Below are 18,856 nucleotides of genomic sequence, written 5' to 3'. Positions count from 1 at the left end.
CCATGTTAAAATACCTCAAAGTGTATTTTTCCCTTGCCTCTGTAACAGCACTGTACCATGTTCAAATGATTCTGTGTTTACAGATGTATTCAACTCTTTGTTGAAATCATGTAATATGAGAACATGCACTGATGACAGCTCTTGCTTAAAATTGTTGCTCTGTTCTCCGGTACCAGTGGAAGAAAGGTCTTTCAGCACAAAAGAAGGTAAAGGTTATGCCCATGCTTAAAAGAAAAACAAGGTTACATATCACAGTTATGTAAAGACTTAGGCACCCCTGAAAAAATTACACATTTTGTTGATTTTCAAAGTGACAAATATTAAATACAACCCCTGCAACAAACAGACATTCAAACACGTCAAGTCTTTAGTCATCTTTTAAGGCAGTGTTATATTTTATTTAATGAACTTAAACACAGGAAAAAGTAAGATGGTAATTATGATTTGTGCAAAGATTTGGGCAATGTTAGTACTGCCAACTTAAAAGTTTTGTTTGGCGTTATTGCTTTCCAGTTTCCTGTATGTGTATTGTTTGGCTGTCACTTTTAGACTGAGAGGGCAGTGTTTCCGTGAAGAGTGAGATTTTTTCAGTGATGGAAACAGTGTCTACTCATGTGTACTTGTGGTTTTTGTTCTCTTCGGTATAAATAAAATGGCTGACAAGTTAAAGTCTTCAGCCTTGTTATCTGCTTTAAGCCACACTTACAATACTTAGTGACTACCCGTTTTGACAGGCATCGTAGCTTGCAAATGCTTTTTGCAGCCAGCTATGAGTCTTTCTATTCTAGATATGGAAATTTGTGCCCATTCTTTATTGCAGATTACCTCAAGTTCAGAGACATTTGTACTGCTGTTACACCTGTAAAAGAATACACAAACAAGCATAAAGGATTGGGGTTTCTGGCCCCGTATAGTGTAGAAATATCACAAAATATATTACAGTCATTAACAACGGTCAGTACGTGATTGTATCACAGAGTCGACCGCCCAAAGATGGCGGAGGAGGAACATTTATGGAGGCGGGACCGGAAGAAGAGGGGTATGCTGGGTAGGAGCCGAGTTGGATAGTGGGAGTAGACTGAGGAAGGGCGGAAGTAGCGTAGTGCAGGTAGTGCTGCAGGCAGATTCATGGCGGCGGTGCGTCTTTCTTTCTGCGGGAAACAAAGAGAGAAAAGTTAGAACCCCGCCACTCCCTCCTGGCATATGATTTTGCGATATCATTTGGGTCCGTCCACGGCCCCCTACTCGCACGTGCATGACACGACCCCCTCCCAGCCCAGACCCGTTGGGTTGGGCAGACCAAACCGAGAGGTCGTGGAGTCGGGAGAGGGCATCTGCATTGGCCTAAAGTTTGCCCTGACGATAAGTGACGGTGAACTTGTAGGGCTGCAGGTCCAGAAACCACCTGGTGACTCGGGGATTCGACTCCTTATGTAGTGCCATCCACTGAAGAGCAGTGTGATCAGTCACTAGAGTGAACTCACGACCCAACAGGTAATACCATAGATGAGTCACCGCCTACTTAATGGCCAAAGCTTCCCTTTCCACTGCCGTATACCTAGTCTCCCGGTCCAGCAAATTCCGGCTCAGGTACATCACGGGGTGCTCAACACCAACGACGCTTTGGCTCAACACGGTGCCCAGGCCTGTGTCCGAAGCATCGGTCTGGAGAATAAAAGGCAGAGAAAAATCAGGGGTTTTTAATATTGGTGCCGAGGTTAGGGCCTTCTTCAAGTCACTGAATGCTCGTTCCGCCTAGTCATTCCATACCACGTATAAGGGAGCGCCCTTCTTTGTCAAGTTAGTCAAGGGTGCTACCCTTTCAGAGAAGTGGGGCACAAACCGTCGGTAGTACCCCGCTAGCCCTAAGAAAGCCTGCACCTGTCTCTTGGTATTTGGACGGGGCTATTCCAGGATGTCTTTTACTTTGGAACATTGTGGTTTCACCTGTCCCCGTCCCACTAGGTAGCCTAAATACTTGGCCTCCTTCAGGCCGAAGAAAAATTTACGAGGATTGATGCGGAGACCAGCCTTCGCTAGTGCTGCAAGGACAACGAATACCTGCAAAAGATGTTCCTTCCAGGTGCCGGAATAGATGACTACATCATCCAGGTAGGCGGCACAATAGGACTGGTGGGGCTTTAGCACTCTGTCTACCAGATGTTGGAAGGTTGCTGGTGCCCCGTGCAGCTCAAATGGCAGGACCTTGTATTGCCAATATCCACTAGGGGTACTGAAGGCAGTTTTTTCTTTGGCCGATGCCATTAAGGGAATTTGCCAGTACCCTTTAGTCATGTCCAGGGTAGTCAAATATCGAGCCGTACCCAATCTTTCAATGAGGTCATCCACCCGGGGCATCGGGTAGGCATCAAATTTGGAGACCTGGTTAAGACATCTAAAGTCATTACAGAATCTCCAAGAGCCATCTGGCTTGGAAACGAGAACGATAGGACTGGACCAGGGACTATGGCTTTCTTCAATAATGTCCATGTCCAACATGCGTTGGACTTCAAGTTCTACCTCTGCGCGTTTTGCTTCCGGGAGGCGATAGGGTCTCTCCCGGACTACCACGCCGGGTTCTATGATGATGTCATGCTCAATCAGTGAAGTACGGCCCAGTGACTCACTCACCATTTCGGGGATGGACAGGATCGTTTGTTTTAACTCCTGTCGCTGTAGGGGTGTTAGGTCTGGTCCGAGGTTAGGGGCTGGAGTGCAAGCGAAAAGGGAGAGGGTCCTACCAGGGTCAGGAGCTTCGTCCCTGTCTTTCCAAGGTTTTAAAAAAATTCACGTGGTATACCCTCTCGCTCGGCCGACGATTCGGCTGTTTTACCAAATAATCAACGAGTCCCTTTCTTTCTTTAACCTCGTATGGCCCTTGCCAATGGGCCAACAGTTTGGAGTGGGAGGTGGGAACGAGCACAATCACTCGATCCCCAGGATGAAATTCCCGGAGAGTCGAGTTGCGATTATAACACTGTGCTTGTGCTGCTTGCGCACGAGTCATGTGATCTTTTAGGAGGGGTCTAATTCTGTTTTGCCTGTCGTGCAGTTGCGCCACATACTCTAATACATTCATGGAGGGCAGAGCCTCAGCTTCCCATCCTTCTTTTATTATATCCAAAAGTCCCCGAGGCTGGCGTCCATATAACAGTTCAAAAGGGGAGAAACCCGTAGAGGCTTGGGGTACCTCCCGATAAGCAAAAAGCACGAGAGGCAAGAGCTGATTCCAGTTTCTACCATCTGCGCTGACTACCTTGCGCAGCATCTGCTTGAGAGTCTGATTGAACCGTTCTACCAACCCGTCTGTTTGCGGGTGATAGACAGACGTCTTCAGATGCTTAATACGGAGTAACTTGGCAACCTCCCTGAACGTATCCGAGGTAAAGGGTGTACCCTGGTCTGTAAGGACTTCTTTGGGTAAACCCACCCTAGAAAACAGGTTGACCAATTCCCGTACAATGTTTTTTGTGTTAGCGGAGCGTAGCGGAACCGCCTCTGGATATCGAGTTGCGTAATCGACCATGACCAATATATATTTATGGCCACAGTTCAAGGACTTCAGGGGTCCTACAAGGTCTACCCCTATCCTGTCAAAGGGAACGTCAATCAGGGGTTTTGGAACGAGAGGAGCTCGGTCCCTCCTAGGTATCTGACGGGTCTGACATTCCAGGCAGGACTGACAGAAACGTCAGACCTCGTCATTAATTCCAGGCCAATAAAAATGGAGCTTTATTCTCTCTAAGGTTTTCTTGGCCCCAAGGTGGGCTACTAGGAGGTGGGCATGAGCTAGTTCGCAAACCTCCCGCCGGAAGGTACGCGGTACTAGCAACAAGTTCCGTACCTCGCCCACATGCGTCGCGACTCGATACAACAGATTATTTTCTAAAACAAAGTAGGGTTCCCGTGGTATGGAACTGTCAGCCTGGCAGCTGCCGGGGAAAACAATAGCATTCCAGGCAAACTTCAGGGAATCATCATTCCACTGTTGACAAGTGACTTGTAATTGTTGTTTTAGCCACTGTTGCGGTAAAATATAACAGCTAGCTACAATGGTTATGTTGCTGCAGGAATCAAATAGAGCCACAACCGAGTACCCATTCACCAATACCACTCCCATATTAGGGATAGCCAGAGGGTGCGACAGAGCACAGTACCTTTCTGCAGTGGCCCAAGTGCACTCCACACTTGAAATAGCGCGGAGAGGCCGGCTTTTCTCTGGGCTTTGTCGATGCTTCCACAGCACGGCAAGTGGGCTTGGGGGTGACGGCACGACCCTGTAGGGCCCCGCGAGCTGACCTTTCCGACGCTCCAGGATGTCCAGGAGACCCTTCATGTCTTTGAAGGGGTGGCGTTGGACCTGCTGGACGAGGTAACTGGGCATGGCGTTGACTAGCCACTCACACACCACTGTTTCTATGACTCTCCAGGCTTGGGGACCTTTGGGCCGTAACCAGCGCCCCATTTTGCCCCAGAATTCAAAGGCCTGGGCTCTTGCCAGGCCGATCGGGGTCAAATTGCCAGTTACGCCACTCGCTCGCCTGCTGGTTCGACGTGATGCCATAGCGCCCCAGGATCTCCGCCTTCAGGTGGTCATAATTCGCGGCCTCCTCCTAGGGGAGGTCTTAATAAGCCCGCTGCGCGGGACCTTTCAAGTATAGTGCCAGGATAGACACCCACTCGGTTCGCTGCCACTGGTTCCGGGTGGCCGTCCTCTCAAATATGCCGAGATATGATTCTGTATCGTCCGCCTCAGTCAATGGAGCGATTGGAGGTGGTGGAGGTCATGGCGGATCTGGTCTTACCGTCTCTGCGGTGGCCAATCTTGCCTTGGTATCTTCAAGTTCCTGCTTTGTTGCAGCCTGCTCGAGTTGAAGGGACTGTATCTGTGCCGCCATCCCTTGCAGCACGCTGTTCAGGTCCTGTCCTTCTGACATATTCGGACTTCTGAATCCTGCCGACTATGCCACTGTAAAAGAATACACAAACAAGCATAAAGGTTTGGGGTTTCTGGCCCCGTATAGTGTAGAAATATCACAAAATATATTACAGTCATTAACAACGGTCAGTACGTGATTGTATCACAGAGTCGACCGCCCAAAGATGGCGGAGGAGGAACATTTATGGAGGAGGGACTGGAAGAAGAGAGGTATGCTGGGTAGGAGCCGAGTTGGATGGTGGGATTGCTGACGTCACAAGTAGTAGACTGAGAAAGGGCGGAAGTAGCGTAGTGCAAGTAGTGCTGCAGGCAGATTCATGGCGGCGGTGCGTCTTTCTTTCTGCGGGAAACAAAGAGAGAAAGGTTAGTACCCGCCACTCCCTCCTGGCATATGATTTTGCGATATTATTTGGGTCCGTCCGCGGCCCCCTACTCACACGTGCGTGACACACCGTGTTGACCTAGTCAACATACACAATTATTTAAATTTGTCAGTTGGTGCAGCATATGTCAAAGCATCATGTTTTTACCATCTTTCAAGAGATCAACATGGCAGCACCTAGTTCTTCTGCAGATCCTTTGTGTAAACGACCATGAACTTCTAAAGTATGGGAGTACTTTAAGCTAAAGCCAAATAATATTGTGTTCTGTACATTCTGTAAATGTGAAATGGTGTATCATAGTAGCATAACTCATCTGCCATTTCCAGCAAATACTTCAAAAACTACAGCTCAATCTGCACATCATTGCTGCAGCATTGACGATTTGTTTTACCTTGACCGCAGTTCATTCTGTCATGACTCGGGAGTCCTAAAAGCCCACAAGTACCAAAAATACATTCAAAGTTGCCCTCTAGGGGAGAATACTGTCAAAACCTGACTAGAAACACAAAGGCCTTGGATGATCTTTTTGAAATAAAGGATTTATTTTAAACAAAAGATCAAAATATATGAAGCCCCAAAAAGCATAAAAGAATTGCCTGCAAACAAAGTCGAAATACAGAATTCAAAGGCAAAGTCAAAAATAGTGTACAGGTTCAAATATCCAGAAATCAGGAAAAGTAATAAAGCACAGCAAAAACACAAATGACACTTTAACCCCTAGCACATTCAACATGAACTGCCAGGAACTATGGGAGGCCCTCCAATAAATAGAGTGGAGGGCAGTTCCTGGCTTTGATTTGCAGGTGGTCCTGCCATAAAACACATGGGACATAATCAGATAAACACAAAGAATAATATATATAAACAACAAAAGAAAAATTGATACAAACATCCATCCATTATCCAACCTGTTATATCCTAACTACATGCAGGTCAGTTGCATCGGCGATTCAAAATTGTCCCTAGTGTGTGCTTAGTGTGTGTGTGTGTGATACAAACATAATGATACAAAATTACATAAAATACACAAATTTGAACACCAGTCGGGAGAAATGCTGACTGAAACATGACATATGCACAGCGTGCTTTAGATCTACTTACAGGTTTTTGAAAAATATTCAGGTCTGGGGATTGTGAGGACCATTCCAAAAACTTCAGCTTTCATTTCTTGAGGTAGCCTGAGTCTCTTGATGGATTGCATGAAATATGTCTCCAGAACTTTCAGATAATGACTGGAATCCATTTTCTCTTTGTGCCTGAAATGTTTCTTTTGCTTCTGCCAGTCCCAAAGCATGATGGATCCACAGATATGTTTAACAGTTGGCAATATGTTCTTTTCATGAAATGCTGTCCCTTTTTTGCTATTCCAGATCTTTTCTTGACTTGCACTGTTCCTCTCAACTGACATTTCTTTATCATATTCATAGCAGTAGAAACTTCAAGATATATTTTAGCTATATTTTTATAGTTTTCTCCAACATTCCATCCATAAATTATCTTACTATTCAGATCATCTATGAGTTTGGAAGAGGAGCTAATGGTTATTCAGCGTTACCAAAGTGTTGATGAGTCGGAATTTATCTAGCACTAGAATTAGAATGGAATTGTTGCAAGCTGACAATTCCTGATGACAGCTATTTACCTACTTTACAAGTCTTAATGAGTCAATTCAGGTCTAAAAGTTAATGAAGTTTTTACAATTGAAAAGATGCTAACTTTTGCATATGTCAAAATTACTATTTTATTTTCTTTTTCTATGTTTAAGTTAATGTATTACATTTGTTTCGGGGGTTGTATTTAATACTCTTCACTTGAAAAATCAACAAAATATGTCATTTTCTCAGGAGTGCCCAAACATTTCCAATAAGGAAAGAGGGACCAAAGCTGGGGAGATGAAAGACCTGAAAGGCACGAGTAGATGTGAAAAGTTGGTGTTGCAGAAGGTAAAAGGAGAAATCAAATACATAGTTGGATATTAAGCCCCAGAGAAATACTGTATGTGATCCAAAGCTTGGAATAGCTTATTCTGAGTTTCTTTGAAAGGGGCCTTCGAAATTACTGTATGTGAAAGAACCCAAACAAATAAGATATGTGAAGTGCCATATAGTAGGTTTTGAAAGGTCTTCACTGCTTTAATGTGATCCCTGAAAAATCTGGAATCAGTCTCTTTCACCTATGTAGATTGCAAGAAATGTCTTGCAAGAAAAGCAGTAAATAAGATTTTTGTATTGGCATGAGGGCTGTTGTTTTTATTACATTATATAGAAGGACCTAAAACAAAGACTCATATGCTTACTCATTGTTCTGACAATCAATAATGTACTGCCTGGTACAGCCAGTGTTGTACAGTTTACATTTACAGTGAGTTCAGCCACAATCTCAGATAGACATATCTGTTTTCTGTTGGTGAGGTCTAAAACTCCCATGTTCCTTATTCCTTGTCACTGCATTATATGCATTGTACATCCTGCTGGTAACTCATTGTTTGTCAGCTCTTATACACACAAAGTCCCCACTCACAACTTTGACTTTGTAGAGCTGAGTCGCAGGTTGGCTGGATAGAGTTGTTGGGTGTCAGATTATGTAATTGAAAATCATAGGAACATGCCGCAACTGCCTTCAACTCACTAAGATTATGTAAATGAAGTCTATCACAGAAAATTAATGCAAATATTGTGTAATATGACAGAACCTTACCACAGTCACCATTGTGTTTTAGAAATGCTCTGACTCAAATACAGTCCCTAAGGAAAACACAGCAAAAGAAAGACTTCCCAAAAGAAATGATAAATGTAGTGTACTTAGCAGAGTCATATGTTAGTGATATCTGCCAGAATCCCATGCTTACATCTAACTTGCTGAAAACTAGAGTGTCTACTAAAATATATCAATTGTATGTTCTACTGAAGGTAGAATACACTTTTCTCTGCATACTGCTTCACTAAGTTTGGCCATGTATACACAGATACAAACTGAACTAGCTCACTTATAAACACACAACTAATATGTAACCTCTTGATGTAAACTGTCAATGTGTGTGGTGGTGGATTACCACAGGAACAGGATTTCTAAGTAAGTTGCCAAACTTTGCTGTTTTCACTTTGTTTTCTGCTCATGGCTTTAATTTACATCAACTGGCATGACCCACTGATCACTGTCAGTGTTGTCGTGTAATTTGGAATGTGCAAAAGTCCCACTCACTTGAACATTATTAACAAATATCATCAAATTAAAAAACACATGTTGAATGATTTTATTTTTTTCAACAGTGTCACTAAATTTCAGTCAAATCTGTCAAGGTGTTTTTTGAGATATTATATCCTTGGTGGTTACCTACTAGTGTAGATGTACCATCCTGCCATATTTCATCTTTTTAGCTAACCAAGAAATAGAATTTTTGTTGATGTTAGTGAGTGACTCAACTTTGTGTTTGATAGATAGATAGATAGATAGATAGATAGATAGATAGATAGATAGATAGATAGATAGATAGATAGATAGATAGATAGATAGATAGATAAGGAACTAAAATTAATTTAATGAAAAAAGCTAAAAAAAATGTTAAGGATATGACAAGTAATTGTTAATGTTTTTCTAATTAATTAAATATGCTGGACCTCAGCTAATCGTCACTATTTATGACTGGTTACATCACATGAAGTCCTTAGATTTACTGCTCTTTGAATGGGTTGGATAGGAGCTGTTGGAGTTATTATGCTATTACAAGCTATTATAAACTGAGTGCATTGTTTGTCTGACTGATCAGAAATCTATTTGTTGCAATGCAAATTATAAGAGCTTTATAATTAAAAATAAAAAAAATAGAAATTCAAAGCATACCTAATTTTTGATGTCTTCAGGAAATAAAGGACTGAACTTAATTCTGAAAGATGTCAAATTTATTTTGAAAATGTATTTTTCATGAAGTTAAAAATAGCATGTCCGTTAAGGTGCAGTGAGATTATTGTTAATAATATTAACACTTCTGTTGCAGCGATGATGTTTTTCATGGCTTATAAAACATTAAAATGCTCTCAGACTGTAAAACAAAATAATTATAAATGAAATGAAAAACTTAAAAACTATTCCTTGAAGAATTTATTACAGGTCACTTATGTGTTATCTTTTAGATATTGGAAAATTAGTACTTTACCAAATGATAAATTTCCTTAATTTAATTAGGATAAATACTACTTTCTGTTAATATACTCCTGATATTTATTAATCTAATATTCCTTCCATTTTAAATTAGTTTTTACAGTATTGGGTGCTGATTGGTGTATTTTTTTTTTGTACAAATATAATAAAACATTTTGTATAGAATTTTTTCTGGGCGGCATGGTGGTGCAGTGGTTAGCGTTGCTGCCTCACAGTTAGGAGACCCCGGGTTCGCTTCCCCAAGTCCACCCTGCGTGGAGTTTGCATGTCTGTGTGGGTTTCCTCTGGGTACTCCAGTTTCCTCCCACAGTCCAAAGACTTGCAGGTTAGGTGCATTGGCAATCCTAAATTGTCCCTGGTGTGTGTGCCCTGCGGTAGGCTGGCACCACGCCCGGGGTTTGTTTCCTGCCTTGCGCCCTATGTTGGCTGGGATTGGCTTCAGCAGACCCCCATGACCCTGTAGTTAGGACATAGTGGGTTGAATGATGGATGGATTTTTTAATCTTTGATATTTACTTTCCTATTATCTCACTCAATCAATTAATATCACTACCATATTTGTACAGTATTCTTAGGACATTTCTCAGGTAGATTTGTTATCCTTATTATCTTAGCCTGCAGTAAATTTCAAAGTAATCTTTAAAACCTTGCACTTTACTCACAGAAATCTTAAATCTAATAATATTCTTGTCAACATCAATGTCAACTTATTTATAGAGCACATTTAAAACAACATCACTATGTGACGTATGGCCATGGCCTTTGCCTGGCCAAAACACCAATATGCTGGAATGACTCCTGCAGGGCTCCATGGGAGCTGGAGTTTGGTGAAGCCCTGTTGGGTTCCATGGGGGCTGCCAGGGGGTGCTGCAACTGCTGCTGAGCCCTTAACTGCAGCACTTCTGCCACACCTGAAAGTGCTGCCAGAACTAGGTCAACCAGCACCTGGAGCACTTCCAGGTGCCCTATAAAAGAAGCCAGCAGCATCTACTCTGGGATCCAGAGTTGGGTCAAAAAGGAAGAAGCTTGCTGGAGGAGTGGAGGCAAAAAAAAGAAAGAAAGAAAGAAAGAAAGGTGTTCGTGCTTTTCTGTAGTGCCGAACTGTGACGTACATGTGGGTAACAGGGGAAGGCGTTTCCCACAGGAAAAAGGAAAAATAAATGTGTGTTGCACCTGCACTTTTATCTTTGCCTGTCTGTGTCGAATAAGTAGGGTGACTGGTGCACCCCCTTGTGATCCACAAGTAACAAGTACTGTAGTTGAAGTGCTTTACATTAAAATATATAATGAACATAAATATAAAAATAGAAATAAAGTACAATAAAACAAAAAAACAGCAGGCAGTAAGTTCAGGAAATTAAAAAGAAAATGAATAAGAGTAGGGCAACCATCAGTATCAGTGACGGTTACCAAAAGCTAGAGAACAGAAATGAATCTTCCAACTAGTTTTAAACAGTTCATTTGAAGGTGACTCCTTAATGCAATGAGGTATAGAGTTCCACAGATGAGGTGCAGCAGCTGCATATTTTCACTCTTAGTGCGAGGGACAATAAGAGACAACTGACCGGTAAATTTAAGCTCTCTGGATGACTGGTGTAAAACACACAATTCAGATAAACAGGCAGGAGCATACCCATGTAATGATTTAAAAACCAGCAATAAAATTTTAATGTCAATTCTGAAACTAACAGACATCCAGTGTAAAGAAGCTAATATTGGAGAAATAGAATTAAAAATTTTTTCCCCCAACCAAAAAAACGGCCAGCAGCATTCTGAACTAACTGCAACCTGTCTATCAGGGATTTGCTGATCCCAGAATACAACGAGTTGCAGTAATCAAGCCAAGAATAGATAAAAACATGAGTAGCTTTCTCTAGATGTCTAGGAGATAAAAAAAGGTTTGACCTTAGTTAAATAATGAAGCTGGAAAAAGCAACTCTAGACTACAGAGTTAATCTGTTTCTAAAAAGAGAGGTTACTGTCAAAAATGACACTAAGATTATGGACTTCAGGTTTGCAAAAATCAGCGAAAGAGCCGAGAAGTTTGAAACCAATTTGAACTTTGGCAGGAAAACTAGCTATCAGCACTTCCATTTTATTTTGATTGAGATCAAGAAAATTGCCAGCCATCCAGGCTCAAAAAGACAATTATGCAGCCAATTAATTGCAGAGTTACAAACAGGAATATAAACCTGTGCATCATCAGCATAACAGTGAAAATAAATATTACAATTCCTCAAAATAGCTCCTAGAGGATGAAGATATATAAAAAATAAAATATGACCCAAAATGGATCCCTGAGGAACACCACATTTAACAGGAGCAGTAGATGAGAAAGACACTATAAAGTGTCTGCCAGTAAGATACTGTATGACCTAAACCAGTTAAGAGCAGCCCCTTCTTTAATTCTTATAGCATTCTTGACTGTAGGAGATTTTTTAATTTTATAATTTAATTTAACTTGTTTGAAAATGTATTGATTCAAATTTCAGCCTGGTTTAACATCCTGAAATGGCAAGAGCAGAATGATATCTCAAAGCCATTGCTTTGAGCACATTGTTTTCAAATTAACACCAAATACTGTTTTTTAATATTCATGTAGTTGAAGCTAGAATTCTGTCAGCATGTCATAAAGTAACATTATTCTGTGTGTTGAATGATAGCTTTTTTGACAGTTTATTTTGTCATTATGGTTTTGTTTTTGTGACATGCAGTTTGTGTCATGTGTTCACGAGCAGCGCATCAATGACATACAGTATGTTCTAATATAAATTCAGAGATTGCACAATGTAGCATCCTCAATTAGTGGATAAATTCCATCAAATAAAGCCTTTGGACATAGTTAGTTTACCTCAAGGTAGGCCAAGGACTAGATTCTGCTTCAGTTTTTACTTCCTTGTACCCCTAACTTCTATTTCAATTCACCCTTGTGCTGCTAATTAATCACTTTCACTTTGCTTAGTTTCATTTCCCTTTCATTTAGTTTGCTTGTCCCAAATTAAGTGCCTGCCTAACATGACATCTGGTCTCCCTGCATCTCACAAAAATTTGTGGTGATACTATCTCGACACAGTGGTACATTTTCTTACTGTCACAAAAAAGTTGATGAATTAGGGTCTAGTGACTGATTGTCCTGTATGCTGCATTTTTTATGAAGTAGCTGACATATTTTATCTTACTAGTTTATAATGTAATCAATTATCTCCTCTACATTTTGAAACCAGGTGATGAGGAAACTAAGCACTTTGAGCAAAAATACAAAAGATACATTTGGAGCATGATTGGTGAACCAGTTGGAGATAAGAAAATTTTGCCAACAATAAATCATGGGGCTAAATTTATGATTGTGTTGTGCTGTGTTGTGTGATAGTCAGTGGCATAGAAAGTATGGTTTGGCTGAAAGGAGGAATGAACTAAACAACCTCAAACCCAAACTTCAGCACAGTGATTGAAGCTCTAAAGTTGAAGAATTTTTCATCAGCATAATAATCCAGAACATTACACGAAATAAACAGTGAATTTCTTAGAATTGTGAAAAATTTATATTTTCATAATCCCCAGACTTAAAAGATGTTAAAAAATCTATGTTGAGATCTAACAAATATAGGGCAAGCAAATAGATATTTTTCAGCTAGAAGAGCTCAGCTACAAAGAACAAAGAAAGTGTTCTAAAGCAAGAATAACAAGCTTCTTAGCTGGTAACCGGAAACATTTTAATTTTATTTTTCCTGTTAAAGGAAGTAATATCAAATGGAGACTGAAATAGTCATACTTTTGTATACAACACTATTTTAAAACTCCTCTGGTTCTAACTTGTACATGACAATATTTCTTCCATCCTTGCTGAGCTTACTATTTTTTTTATTTTTGTATCTTTCATAGAAATATAAGACACAATTCATTCCAAACTTTGCTTTCCTAAATGCCCATGTTTCATCTCTGTTTTGTACAGGTTGTCTCAATACTACATTTCTTCACTCTCACATTTTCACTTTCTTGTCTTTATTCATTGATGCAATTCCCATTCTGCATTCCTACTACACAGGTTTGTCTTTTACGTGTGCTTGAATGTTTCTTATTTTTATAGACATCACCACTTCATTCCCAGCTGTTGATTAGTAATTTGCTACAGCTGAGCTTTTGCTGCTATCTAATTATGTGTCTTCTCTTGCACTCATCAGGGTCAATAACTTAAATTTGTCTGTGTTCAGAATTCTCATCATTTAGAAATAAATCAGTTATTTGCTTCATTCGCAAATATGGCTCAGTTTGTCAACTACAGTACCTGTGATGCTTAAATTGGCTCACGCCTCCTTCCAATCTTTTGATAAGTATCTTTATCATCAATTTCTTTACCAAAACGTTTTCCAGTGTGTTCAATAAAAGCATTTCCATTGCCTCTATAGCTATAAATTTTTTGTCATTGCCAAATGTGTCTTCGTATGTAAGAGTTCATCGTTTTATTGTTTTCATCAGCCATGATGGTTTGTTAGCTGGTCTGATCAACTGGAAAGCAGTGGAATCTATTGTTTGTGAATTTCCAAAGATGTTATTTTTTGTAACACTTTAATGAAGGGTTCCTCTCCTGTGATTTTTCTGTTGAACGTAGCTGTTAAATTACCATAGCCATTTGATATACATACAAAAAAATAAATGTATTTTAATTCCAACAGTTATATGTTGTTTTCTTATTGTTCCCTGTATTATTTCAGTAAGGAGACCTAACTGTGCTCCCGTTCTTCAGAACTTACTGAAACCTCAGCAGCTGCAGGTCATTCCATTTACTCTCAGTGAAGTCTTGTCTGTCCCTCAAAATCTAGTATTCCTTTGAGATGATTTAAGATTGTGGCTCTTTTGTGTTTGTCACACAGCTGTGCACTTGGAAACAGTTTTCTGTTTGACTTCTTCAGATTTCTTCCATGTCTGTTTAAGATCATTTGCATTCATCATTTTTCAAGGCAGTTTGCTTGTGTTTATTCTTTTAACTCATTCCTATTTAATTTTGGCTATTTCATTTCCCTTCAGTATTTCTATACTAGTTTAATTCTGTAGCTGCAACATCAGAATGATTTATTTTTTTTATTGCAATGATATTTTTTCTCTCATTTCTTATTTGTACAGCTTTACCAATGCACTTCCTTAGGGTTTTTTTAAAATGGAAAATGATATTCAAACAAATAGCTCTTGCAAGAGATCCTTACCATCAAAAATGATGTTTTATACAAGCCTAAATTTTCTATCAATTACTGATTTCAATTGATTATTCCTGTTTAAAGCAGTATCACTGTATTCCCTAACTATATATACATATATTCTGGACTTTATTCCATTATTAATAACATTAATAATGTTAATTTCAATAAGGTTAAAATTCAGCTAAAACAACATTAATCTATAAATCCATACTGCCTTGTGTTATAGGTACAGGCAGGTGTGAGTAGTTAAATAGTGCAGTAGCTACAGTACCTTGTTTCAAAGTGATACTAATAACAGGATAAAGTACCATGTCACAAAGCACTTTTCATCTCTAGCTGATTTAATGAAGTAACAGTGAGTTCACTTGCCAGTGGAACCATCAATATGAATGTATGGTCAAAAAATCTGCATTTACTGCAGGGTGCTAATGAGTCAGCATGCATCAAAATCTCAAAGGAGATTTTGCAGTTTCTTGTGGAACCCATGTCTAAACCTATGCCAGCCACCCAACCTGACACAGACAGACACAAGAGGCACACTAACAAAACTCACACTTTTTTATTTTCTTTTTTGCTTCTTACAACACACAGTGCACAAATCAACATAAATAGCTCAGTCTTTTTCTTTCCTTTTCTTTCTCTTTATTTTCTTTTTCCTTAGCCACCTCCTCTCCTCTCCACTCCTCTCCTCTCCTCTCCTGCAAGCTCTGTCTTCTGCCTCCTGATTCCAGCTCCCTGAATGGTGTGAGATGGACCCTTTTATAATGCACCCGGATGTGCTTCAGTGCTCCATGATGATGTTCCTGCAGCACTTCCTGGTGTGGCGGAAGTGCTACATGGGCACCCGGAAGCACTCCGGGTGTACCTGCTTCCTTTTCCGGCAGCATTTCCTGGTGTGGCAGAAGTGCTGCAGTCCATGTCTCCAGAACTGTCCAGGTGCCCCTGGTTGAGCTTCCAGCAGCTTTCGTGTCCCGAGGGAGGTATTGTCCCTCTCCCGGCCCTTCCATCCTCCAGGCATCCCGGCTGGGCAGTAGCCCCAGCTGTCCACCACAAGTTGCCTCTGCAACAGACAAGCAACACTCCACAGATGCAACAATCACGTTACTGGTGTGTCATCCCATTGGGGGTGGGGGGTCCCAGAAAACTTCAGAAACCACACAATATGTTTGCTTAATATCATAATTTTATGGCATTATCTGGTCAGCTCATTTACTCAGTTTTCTTAATAATTTGGACTTCTGGAACTTCTGTATTAACTTTACTCTTTGCAGTTAACTGTGTTTGTAACAAAAATTAAGTCTGGATTACAAGATATTCCAAGTGCACGAGTAAGATGAAGTATGATTCTTTTGAAACAATATTTAAATTGTGAGTTTACTCCAAAATGAAAAGGATCAAATAAAAACATCAAAATTATGACCTGATCATTTACAGAATTCCTTGGAATGAGAATCTGCATATTACAATTATATAGAAGGTTATGTGCAAAGAATATTAAAAGATTATAAACAATGAAGACATTAAAAAAGGTGTGTGTGTATATGCATATATATGTAGATATAGATATATATAGATATAGATAAACTACAGTAAAATGCGAAATCAAAAGAGCAGAAAATATTCTCTCAAACATTTATTTGTGCTGATAAGAACATTTAATTATGAGTGAATTTTCAAGAATATTACAGTATCGTAGCTACTACCAAGATGCCTTTTTTAATTGTTCTAATTCTTTTTTTCAGCCCTCAGGGACAATCGAATTGAACTGGTTCGAGCATCATGGCATGAGCTTAGCATTAGCATCAGTGATGTGACACTGGCAGATGAAGGGCAATACACGTGCTCCCTCTTTACAATGCCTGTCAAAACATCCAAGGCCTTACTCATAGTTTTAGGTAAGTACACAAAATATAATTATGTCAAAATACAATGTAAAATATTAAGTGGTGTTGTCATAGTTGTCATCAGATTATATTTATGTAGCCTGCTTCCATTTACACGTCCACAACTCCATTCACATTTACAAATTTAATATTGTTATAATAAAACAAAAAATAACATTCAATAAAAAATTATACAATATGAAAAAGAAATGTACATATATATGGGGCGGGGGTTGACAGCATGTGCTGATAATGAATTGCTGCACCGACCACATGCCAAACCACCTGGATTGGGACCAAAGTGCAGTGGGTGACACCTCAGCACCACACCGGAACAGTCTGAGGTTTTTACAGTGGCTGGAGTGCCAATTCTGCCAGCAACCCCCATGTTTTCCCTGTACAAGGTACAAGGGTTACCTAAAACATTTAGTACCACTTTGTATTCTTATGACAAAATTACCTCCCTCAATTGAATGAATTTTATCATTTTGCCTATTTTTATTACAAATTCTTCCCCATCAGTTGTGATAGTAGCAACTACTTGCAAATTGATCTGTTACTGTGAATGCATAGGGAAAGCAATGCACTTGATCAAGACCTTGAGGGGACACTTAATCGGTGAAAGTGCTTATTTAGAAAATGAATTCAGTAAAATCCTTCTTATAGCATAACGTTTCTTGAGCAACATAAAGGAATACAGTATGTGTCTGACTTCATGTAGGCAGGCACACATTTATTCTGCTTTACAAGTGTCTCAACAATATGTTACCTCATCACTATGCATATTTAGGTTTATGGCTTTGGTATAGTTTAAAACTTAATGTAACTGACATCCTAAAAGCTCTGTTTTTATGTACAATATATGGTATCTGACTGACTGAACCGAACTTTCATCTAAGACAAGTCACCAGCATAGGCTACAACAAAATTGTTTACATTCATTGTTTACCACTGGAGCAAAAACAAGTCAGATGACATGGTGAGGGTCAAAAAGTGATATCGTGTTTTTGCCACCTTTGCTGAAGAGATAACAAGAAGTGTAAAATCAATACAAATACTGTTTAATAATAAGAAATCATTTTGAATTTTTACATTGGGAGTTCAACACAGTTCTCCATTTTTCAGCAAAAGTACAAATGAATGGTATAACCAGAGGACATGCTGAAAATGTAGCGCATGTATTTGATGCCACCTTGTGGAATATTTCTGCAAATTGCCTTGATCACTTTGTGCAGAAATTGAAAAAATAAAGCTTATAGGTTCACTAACACAGTAAATTTGTTATGACTGCAAATATCCAAAACAATCTTTTTCAAATGATTCCATCATTCTGTCTTTAAAAAGAAGTCCATATCTTGAGCTGGCAAGAATAAGCTCTATTTCACAGTACTGCACTTTTTAAAGCTGTGGATTACAAGCAGTAAATACAGCACATGTACAGTATGCCAGCTAAGAGAACACTCTTAACTAATTTCATATTCAGCATGCCTGTTTTGAAACAAGCTCCTTGTTGAATGACCTATCTTTTTGTTGTGTCTATTCCATGAAATGAACTACAGAGTATCTGATTTTGGGAGAAATTTGGAAAAATTCTCTAGCCATCATTTTTTATATTGCAGATATTATATTCATGGTGCTTGCTTCTTTAATTGTACCCAAAGTAGATCCTTGTACAGCTGTTATTTTTGGGATAGTAAACCTAGAATTTTATCCACATTTATTTGAAGACTTATGCCAGAATTCTATTTGTTCATCCATCTTCTAAGCTGCCCCATCCAAATGTGGGTCATAGAGAGTCCTGTTCTGGCAAGGTGTAAGTCAAACCTGAACAGGATGTCAGTTGAGTGCATATCATTCTGTTCATCTCTCTGCTTAAGTTATGTTTGTTAATCTTTTTTTAACGTGTTCCCCATCTCATTTGTTAGTTAGGCTTATATCTTTCCAGAGTGCCGCCTCATACTAGATGCAACTATAATCAATGTATTCAACACATCAATATAGATTTGAAATTCTGTTATGAAAAAATAAATAAGTTAAGAGGCTGTCACTCCAAATGAATACTCTCAACCTTCAGCAGCGAAGCACATCTCTAGCTACACGGCTTTCTCTTGACCCTTCCCCTCCATTCCAAAAGCAAAGATCTTACTGTAATTGTGGTACACATCAAAATAGACAGGTAAATTTTTCACAACCACCTGGCTTATATTAGCAAGATATATGTGCTTGCAGTGTTAGAAATAAAATGTATGGGATTCTGATAGGATCATACGGTCACTGCTGTCTAAAACTGATGTCACT

The 18,856-nt window shown here is 39.6% G+C and overlaps 1 protein-coding gene across 1 annotated transcript in view; it reads left to right on the top strand.

Moving 5' to 3' along the window:
- LOC120524434 (cell adhesion molecule 2-like) overlaps positions 1–18,856 on the top strand; it is a 481,595-nt gene that overhangs the window by 323,406 nt on the left and 139,333 nt on the right. The window contains exon 5 of the mRNA XM_039746287.1: positions 16,418–16,570. Coding sequence (XP_039602221.1) covers positions 16,418–16,570 — 153 coding nt within the window. The remainder of the gene's footprint in view (positions 1–16,417; positions 16,571–18,856) is intronic.

Source organism: Polypterus senegalus, chromosome 2 (genome assembly GCF_016835505.1).
Source record: "Polypterus senegalus isolate Bchr_013 chromosome 2, ASM1683550v1, whole genome shotgun sequence".
NCBI classification, from domain to species: Eukaryota; Metazoa; Chordata; class Cladistia; order Polypteriformes; family Polypteridae; genus Polypterus; species Polypterus senegalus.
Note: the sequence above shows the minus strand (reverse complement) of the source record. Positions and strands in the feature narration are given on the sequence as shown.